The 8,640-nt window shown below is 55.8% G+C and overlaps 2 protein-coding genes across 5 annotated transcripts; both read right to left on the reverse strand.

The window, feature by feature from the left end:
* Window positions 1-847: 847 nt before the first annotated feature.
* Window positions 848-3,143, reverse strand: TRAPPC5 (trafficking protein particle complex 5). 4 transcript variants are annotated; one of them, XM_027547572.1, is made up of 2 exons: window positions 3,060-3,143; window positions 848-1,458 (listed from the first exon to the last, which is right to left on the reverse strand). In XM_027547572.1, exon 2 carries the CDS (start codon window positions 1,447-1,449, stop codon window positions 883-885), a length of 567 nt encoding a protein of 188 aa, XP_027403373.1. In that variant the 5' UTR covers window positions 1,450-1,458; window positions 3,060-3,143; the 3' UTR covers window positions 848-882. The 4 variants fall into 4 exon arrangements, with proteins under 4 accessions (XP_027403373.1, XP_027403372.1, XP_027403375.1 ...); XM_027547571.1 differs by having other exon boundaries at window positions 3,054-3,123; XM_027547574.1 differs by lacking the exon at window positions 3,060-3,143 and adding an exon at window positions 2,964-3,025.
* Window positions 3,144-3,590: 447 nt separating this feature from the next.
* MCEMP1 (mast cell expressed membrane protein 1) lies at window positions 3,591-7,445 on the reverse strand. Its single transcript, XM_027547575.1, has 7 exons — window positions 7,338-7,445; window positions 6,960-7,049; window positions 6,266-6,394; window positions 6,051-6,101; window positions 5,825-5,971; window positions 5,448-5,516; window positions 3,591-5,324 (listed from the first exon to the last, which is right to left on the reverse strand). The coding sequence occupies exons 1-7, from the start codon at window positions 7,390-7,392 to the stop codon at window positions 5,308-5,310; spliced, it is 558 nt and encodes a 185-aa protein (XP_027403376.1). The 5' UTR covers window positions 7,393-7,445; the 3' UTR covers window positions 3,591-5,307.
* Window positions 7,446-8,640: the final 1,195 nt, after the last annotated feature.

Consider the following 8,640-nt stretch of genomic DNA (forward strand, 5'->3'; position numbering starts at 1 on the left):
ACAAACAACTACCTTCTGCTTGTTTTCTAGATGCACAGCTACATCCGCTCCTCAACCTACTGCTGCCTACCCCTATGGGCGCAAAGTAACCGGGAGAGGCTAGGGGGTAGGGGGGCAACTGCTCACTCTCTGGTCTTTTACATAAGGCAAAGCCAGCCCCTGTCTAAAGGAATCTCCCTCAGCCCGACCCCTGCCCGAACCCTAATAACCACCTCCCCACACCTCTTCTGCAGATGGATGGCCTCCAGCTGTGATTCCAGAAAGTACCAGCATTCCCCCCACACCCCAGCCAAACCAGCAGGGGGCTTCTCTTGTGGCTCAGCTGCTAAAGAATCTGCCTGCAATGAGGGAGACCTAGGTTGATCCCTGAGTTGGAAAGATCCCCTGGAGAAGGGAAAGCTTACCCACTCCAGTATTCTGGCCTGGAGAATTCCATGGACTGTGTAGTCCATAGGGGTTACAAAGACTTTGACATGACTGAGCGACTTTCACTTTTGGAGCCAAATCAGCAGCTCCTTGGTTGGGCCTGGTTTCTCTGCCCTCTGCCCCACCCCGGCGTCCCACCCCACTTCCCCCAACCCCCAAGCTAGGTCAAATCTGCCCCCACCCCACTTCTCCATTGTATTAGGCCTCTGGCCACCCTCAGCAGTCTGAGGCAAGGCCCTGGGTCATGGTGGGGTTTGTTTTGTTTGGCAGGGCCCTGTGTGGCTTGCAGGGCCTTAGTTCCCCAACCACACTCTCAGCAGTGAAAGTGCTGAGTCCCAACCGCTGGATTGCCAGGGAAGTCCCCGGTCGAGGTGCTGAGGGGATCTCCGAGGCCCTCAAACAAGACACAAGACACACTTGGGAAGGGGGCTGTCTGCATCCTTTATCTTGAGGGGATCAGCGGCCCTCCAGGGCCCGGTCTCGGGCTATGACCGCCTCCTCGAACTTGATCATCAGCGTGGTGCCCTTGTGCCAGTGCGCCGTGACCTTGGCGGGGAAGCCGCTGTGCGTGAGCACTGCCTCCACGATGCCCGCGGTGAAGCTGGCACAGTTGAGCGTGCTGTTCTCTTTGGGCACGGAGATGTAGGTGTTGATGAGCGGCTCGCGCTCGATGATGTAGAAGGTGCGGGCATCGTCGTTGGCCTGCTCCAGCTTGTCGGCCTCCTTGCCGAAGAGCGCCTTCCACACGGCGCCCTTAACGAAGAGCAGGGCGCCCAGCACCTTGGTTTCGCGCCGGGCACCCTTTTCGCGAGCCACCAGCGCATCGAGGACACGGGCGCCCACCTGGCGACCCAGCGCGGCCAGGCGCGCCTGCAACTCCGCCACTGAGAAGACGCGGCTCTGGCAGTGCTGAACCAGCTCGGAGAAGAGCAGGGCAAAGGCGCTCAGGCTCACCTCGGTGCGTGGCCGGGCCAGCGCGCGTTCCAGCAGCGCCGACTTCCCGCGCGTGAAACGCGCCTCCATGCCGCCGCCCTGCAGGGAGAAGAAACGTGGGTGTCAGAGGTGGGAAGGAGACCCCCTCCCAACCACCCCCCCCCGTGTGTATGCCATCGCTGATTTCCCACGTGGGAAGAGATGAGAAGAAAAGGAGAATCTACCCGCGTATAAAGCATACCTCCCTTATGAGGCTTATACCCTTGTCCAGGAGAGGGCTTGGGAGGGAGGCAAGTGGAGGGCTTCCCTGGTGGCTCAGATGGTAAAGACTCTGCCTGCAATGTGGGAGACCTGAGCTCGATCCCTGAGGAGGGAAGATTCCCTAGAAAAAGGAATGGCAACCCACTCTAGTATTCTTGCCTGGAGAATCCCAAGGACAGAGGAGCCTGGCTGGCTACCATCCATGGGGTCGCAGAGTCACGACACGACTGAGCAAGTAACACTTCCATTCTCTGATAGAGAGGGGAGGTGGGAGGAGAGACACACGGAAGGAGGCACTCGAAACCACCCCAACCCGAGTTCCAGGTGATCTTTGTGCATTAAAAGCATCGCCCTGAACCCTTCAAGCCGGTGCCAGTAATGAGATGTGTGCATGGGGAGGGGACGAGGGTGAGGGGCCGTGAGAGGACACGCTCCAGCAGCAACAGCGCTGACTTCCCAGGGTGAAGTCAGAAGAGAGAAGAAAGGGGATGTGGCGAGACTCAGGGCCAGGAGGGTCTGGGGCCTTGGGGAACAAGGAAGGCACATGGAGCGAGCCAGGAGAGGATGCTGGCAACCCTTCTAAACCCGCAGCCTCGGGCACACCGAATTTGTCAGGCACGAAGCATGCCTCTTGGAGTGGACCCGCCTTGGTAAAAAGACGGGAGGGGCAGCCAGAGAAGGCGCTGAGAGCCCCACCTCCCCACCCTCGTGCTTTCCAGAAAACTAGCTGCACTGTGGGAAGCAAGACGGAGGGGGCGGACTATCGGACCCGGGGTGTTAGCGGAGCCAGGAGGGGGCGCCGTGATCCTCCCACTCCAGAGCGAGAAGCCATCAGTGGCGGGAAAGACCCGGAAGTGGGGCTGTGGGGAGAAAATCCCTAGGGGATGCTGAGATAAACACACTGGATCTGCGACGAGAATGGCCGCGGATGGGGGATGTCAAGGGCTCGGAGTAACACACACACACACACCCACCCACCGTCAGGAGGGGAGCTGAGAGCCCCGACCCCCCACTACGCAGGGACGGGACCAGAGGCCGGAAGGGTCTGGGGAGGCTGAGACAGGGCCCCAGCTAGGGTCAATGTGGAGGATGAAAAGCGGACCGGAGGGAATTTTAGGAACTCCAGGACGTCCCTGCCCCGCTGCGCAGCCGCCTACATGGAGAGGGCCCAGCGCGCGACATGCGGGGTTGGTAAGCTAAGCCACGGAACGACCGGGATCCCGTGACCTCGGCGCGGGTGTGGACCAGACAACGGAACCGGGGAGGAGCCCACCCTCCTCGCGCCCCCACCCCCGGCGGATGGGACGAGGTGGGGGATGACCGGGGATTGCGAACACCGAGACCTTGGCCCAGGACCCAAAGACCCGCGGGCAGGGGTTCGGGAAATGGACTCGGCCCGGGCCGGGGAGGGGTCGCGGCGGGCGGGGTCTCACCCGAACCTGCGGCCGCCGATTTGGCCGAGCTGCTTTACGGCGTCGTAAAAGGGGGGCGTGCGCAGGCGCAGCGACGGGCGTGTGGGCAGGGCGCGCGAGGCGATTCCGGAGAGCGGCCACAGGGGGGCGCATGTGTCCGTGGAACCCGACTTAAGGGCGCAGGTACACGGGCAGGGGCCTCGCTGGCCTTGGTTGGCCCACAATCAAGGGGACAGGGGCATGGGTCATCCCCTGCTCAGAGTGCACGTCTGATGGTAAACATGGGTCTCTGTGTCAGGCACATGTGCGTCTGCTCATCTTGGGTCACACATACGCTCACCTTCCGGACAAACATGTCCATGTGCATGCCCATGGGCACAAGTTCTCTGAGGGGACGTGCGCTCCTGAATACATGCTTTATGGACAGATAACATACCGGAGCACAGTACCGTACTCAGGGGCTCATATATCCGTGAGGCCATGCACACTTAGGGAGACATTAATGTCAATATCTTGATTCTCTGTGCACCGATGTCTAACAGAAGCACGAAGACTACGTTTGGAGGAGAAAAGAAAGAGGAGTTTTATTTTTTTGCCCGGCAAAGAGGGAACGCAGCTGCCTGGAGCCTCAAGACCATTCCCCAGCCTCCAACACCATCCCCCGCCCTGGGGAATCAGGAGAACTCTAATAGGTGGGGCTTCAAGTCCAGGGGTGCGGGTTGGTGGCAAGGATCAAAATGGTGAAGGTCTTGCGTTTTTCTTCTTCCTGCATTATTTCAAAACAGTCAGAGCTAGTGTCAGGTGGCTCAGAAGGTAAAGAATCCGCCTGCAATGCGGGAGACCTGGGTTCAATCTCTGGGTTGGGAAGGTTCCCCTGGAGGAGGGCACGTTAACCCACTCCAGTATTCTTGCCTGGAGAATCCTCATGGACAGAGGAGCCTAGAGGGCTACGGTCCATGGGGTCGCAAAGAGTCGGACATGACTGAGCGACTAAGTACACAGTGTCAGGCAACCCAATAATTGGGTCCATTGCTCTCCGGGTTATTGACCCGCGACCTGCTTTCTGAAATGCAGAATGCTGCAAGCGGTGATTTGCTACACGGGAGTGTAAAACAACAGGAACAGGATGTAATTCACAGAGTGTTAGGTGCTGGGTGTAATTCACAGATTCAGAGAGTGTTAGAGGTTAGCCTTGTGAAGGACAGAGTTACAGACACTACAGATTAGTAACATTTAAAATAAAACTAGGATTAATTAACTCTTTCAGGCCCGTTTATGCTACTTTTCTAGTCTGTTCATTTTTCCCTATATTTTCCTTATTATCAGAAGAAAACCTTCATTTCTGTTTTGGTCCAAGAGCATTGCCCCTCTCAGTCCACAAACATTTAGGGGCACAGGGATTCAGTCACCCCTGGGTACAGGTTCATGGACACACAGGGATCCACTGGGTGCATTGGTTCTCACACCCCCTCCTGCCCCCAGGGCTCCTGGCATCAGGCCCACGTGTTCCCCACATGACCTTTCCCATTCTCCAAGTCTGCACACTTATGCACCCTCCCCCACCAGGTCCCAAAGCCCCCCCAGCCGCACCAAACAGACGGGAAAGCCATGTGGTCTCCCTTTGGGCTTTATCATGGTGAATCACAAAACGTGAGTGCAGAAACAAATGGACACATGCAGGGACTGCTCTGAACCCTCGGCGGTGCAATCAGGCACACTCGTGTTGACACGCACCTGTTCACGCCGGCATAGCGTGACAGGACACTCATCCACAATTACAGTGATACCTTCCCATGCACCCCACCCCCTCACACCTGCATCACACAACATTCAGCAGGACACATGCGTGTGTTTACGCTGACGGTGAAATGGGTGCCTGCGACACGTGCCACCGACACCCACACCTAGAGTGACATGCCTTTGTGGTCCCCACAGCCGCACACAGTGACACGAATTACACTCACGCCATGCCACAGCCCACACGTGTGTGCCTGTGAACAGTGACCCGGAAGCACACCACACTCACCATCAACATTCACCTATAACACCTTCCTGTGCGACACATTGAAATACCCACCCTCCTTGAAGAGCTTACGCTGACACACGCACGCACATGCACACATGCAATTCCACAACACTCATTCTCAAGACATGTGATTTTCTACATGTGGGATGAAGGGCAGCTTCAGACCAGCGTGGGTCCCCATGTTCCTTCTTCATGGAAGAAGTGCTGTCTTTCCTCCATGGTGCAGCCAGGGCTGTGAGATTTTCTCACTCACTGAGGTGTGGGACCTGCAGAGTAGGGGCGGGGGTGAAGGATGGAGACCAGAGATCAGACAGATCCCATTCTTGGAAAAGAACCTGGAGCCAAATTCGGGGGACCCCCCTCATTTGCTGCCCCTGGCCCCAGCTTACTTGGTTTTGACGTCTTCAGTGTACTGAGGATTTCCTGTAATGTTTTCTTGACTTCATCTATATTTGGGACTGGAGTGGTGGAGAGACAGGAAAAAGCTGAGATGGGACACTCTTAGCTTTATTGGAAGCCTTTTCCCTGCCCGACCCCCAACCCGAAAAAGATGCCACACAATCCCAAAGTACTTGGAGTTCCCAGCAGCATATACATACTCCCTGAGTGACTCGGGGTGTGTTTGTGGGGGGTGACATCCATCACCCCTCCAAACCTTGTGCTCAGGGAGGGCAGGACCCCTGCTGTCCCCTCCCCAGATTCCCCAGCACCCAACCCAGTACTGGGCACGGAGGTATATTTGCCCCAGGGAGGTCTGCCAGGGCACCTGTGGCCAGCTGCGTCCGTTTCGGGTTCCCTTCCTGGATTCTCGTCATGACTGTGTCAATGCTTTTCTTGGCTGCCATGACACTCTGTTTCACGTTGCCCCACTGAGTCTTCTGCTCTTCCTGGTACTCTTGCACCGAAGTGGAGACTAAGGGTGTGGATTGGAGTTGTCAGAGTCACCTTCGCTCCCCCTACTCCCCCAACCCCGACCCAACTCTTCCCCTCACCGTTCCAGAGCTCCTCTTTCAAGACCACCAGCTCCCTGGACATCTCGGAATCTGTTCAGGATGTGTGGGGCAGGGGGCAAGAAAACCTTAGAAAAACGTTAGAATCACCCGAGTCCTGCAGTCGGGAGCAGCACTGGCCCTCCCCAGCTTCTGGGGACCCCTCCACACTGCCCCCAGCCCCTTCCTCCACCAACTGAAAGAAACACCCCACTCACTCTTCACCAGGACCACAGCTAAGAGGACCATGCAGGACAGAGTCAAGAAGGTGTTCAGACTCATCATGGCTTTAGGCAACCAGTGGTGTCCCTGGGCAGTGTCCAAGGGTGGCCTGGGCTCGGCCGGCACTGGGAGAGAGGTAGGACAGCTCATCTCCAGGGCCCAACACCGCTGCTCAGCCCATCGGCACTGACTCTACCACCACAGACAGCTCTTCACCTGTACCTACTGTTCTCAATACCATCAGCAGCTGTGCCATCGAACACCCTGCCACTAGCATGCACCCCAGCCGGCAGCACTAGCAGTTGTCCCTAGCACTGTCCCCATGATGCCCTCTTATGATCCCATCACCAGCATCAATACTTGTCCTTGCCAGCACTGTCCCTGTCAACAGGTCATCAGGACCTCATCAATACTTTCATCAGCTCTGTCTAGATGATCCCGTCCCAATCCACCAGCATCACTGACACCCAGACCTTCACCAACACCTCCACCAACACAGTCACATCATCCTCTTCATCATCACCTACACAGCTACCCCCCCACCACTATCACACAAAGCCTCGACACCAACACACCCCCACACCATTGACCCTGACCTTCACACACTGTCCTTTGTCCCTGCAGTGCCCTCCCTCAGATCTCTCCCAGGGCTGTGTGATAGGGGTTGGGGGGCAGGGGGCGGCTGCTTACCCTTATTCTTGGGTGGTGAATGACTGCCTTTTGGCCGGTTCTGGTTTTTGAAGGTAAAAGTGATGTTCTCATAGTTAGGGTCATCTGCAGCTGTGGGCAAGTCATTTAGAGGCTTGAGGAAACCTGCCCGGAGATCTGGGGCAGGGGTGAGTATGGGAGAGGGAGCTCAGACATCTTGGTTTACTGAATCCTCCACACAACAGATTTCTCGGGGCAAAGATAAGGAGTAGGGAACTCTGATCTTCATCTTAGTGCGTGTGAGCCTTTGGGTTACACACACACACATTTTTTGGGGGGAGGGAGGAGCCCTCCAACCTTCACTTTCAGCTCCTCACTCCTCCCATCCCAACCTCTCCCCTCTCGCCCGAGATGCCTAACCTTCTTTATTGCCTGAGGATCCCCGTCTCTTGTCTTTGAAGGCTACCGGCTGCATCTTGACCTGGTTTATGTATATTTCCTCAGTCTCTATGGTCCCCGGCAGCAAATTTGTCTTCATACAGCCCCACCCACAGGAAAGTGTCTGGGGAGATGAGGAAATCTCTGCGTTGAGGTAGAGGAGAGGAAGGAAAATGTAGGCTTCCTGCTTTCAGGGATCCAGGAACCCCCCACCCTTGGGGCATCCTCACCCCAACCCCGGCTCAACAGGAGTCTTAGGCATCCACCTGCCAATGCAGGAGACACAGGTTGGATCCCTGATCCGGGAAGATCTGGCAGTTAAGCCCCTGCACCACAACTATTGAGCCTGTGCTCTAGAGCCCAGGAGCCACAACTACTGGAGCCCACAAGAGAAGCGGCCGCTATGAGAAGCTCTCCCACCGCAACTGGAGAGCAGCCGCCACTCACCAATCAGAGAACATGCACAGCAACAAAGACCCAGTGCAGCCAAAAAGAACATGTTTTAAAAAGAAGATCTTGTTTTAAAAAAAGAACAGTCACAGCTTAAAAAAAAAAAAAAAAGAGTCTTAGGAGACCAGAGATCTCAGGAGGGACAAGAAGAGATTCACACAGACCCAGAAACAAGATGGTCAGCAATTTGTGGTAGAGGTGTTAACTAACGCCCTGTTGGTAGATCAGATGACAAAGATTCTGCCTGCAATGCAGGAGACCTGAGTTCCACGGGGATCGTCATATTGCAATCGAAAAATGTATCAAGTCAACATATCGTACACCGTAAACTTACACAAAGTCATGGGTCAATTATATTCAATAAAAATAATTTTGAAAATAGGATAGTCAGGAACTTTACAGGAAGCTCTCCGTGTGTGTGTATGTGTGTCCACCTGGATGAACCTCGTCCTCCCATCTCTTGCTCTCATGGGAGATACTATGGCACCCCACCTTTGGGGGCAAGATCCCTAGGTCCCCACACCTACCTTCCTTCTGCCCTAGTCCCCCCCCTTAGCTCCACCCAGAGAAGTTCTACTTCTCCAAGGCCCTTTGGAGAAGAATGGATATGAGGCAATAGGGCTAACCACTGGAAGTCCACTCCCACATCTGGGACTGAGGCCAGATGTCACCTTGACCTAACCCAGAAGCAGTTCCCCTTCCACCTGGAGACCCCCGGCAAAGGAACACTCAGAAACACATTCACACTCATCCACACATCAGCTCACCTACCCAGACCCACACACACACTTGCACACTCACACTTCTGAATACCCCCAATTGCACATCTGTACGT

The sequence above is a fragment of the Bos indicus x Bos taurus genome, chromosome 7, assembly GCF_003369695.1.
Source record: "Bos indicus x Bos taurus breed Angus x Brahman F1 hybrid chromosome 7, Bos_hybrid_MaternalHap_v2.0, whole genome shotgun sequence".
Classification (NCBI taxonomy): domain Eukaryota; kingdom Metazoa; phylum Chordata; class Mammalia; order Artiodactyla; family Bovidae; genus Bos; species Bos indicus x Bos taurus.

Coding starts and splice junctions, on each gene's coding strand:
- TRAPPC5 (XM_027547572.1), bottom strand. CDS start 1,449: ATGGAGGCGCGTTTCACGCGCGGGAAGTCGGCGCTGCTGGAACGCGCG.
- MCEMP1 (XM_027547575.1), bottom strand. CDS start 7,392: ATGCAGCCGGTAGCCTTCAAAGACAAGAGACGGGGATCCTCAGGCAAT. Junction 6,395..6,959: donor TTCACCACCCAAGAATAAGG/GTAAGCAGCCGC, acceptor CCTCTCTCCCAG/TGCCGGCCGAGCCCAGGCCA. Junction 5,972..6,050: donor GAAAGAGGAGCTCTGGAACG/GTGAGGGGAAGA, acceptor CCACACCCTTAG/TCTCCACTTCGGTGCAAGAG.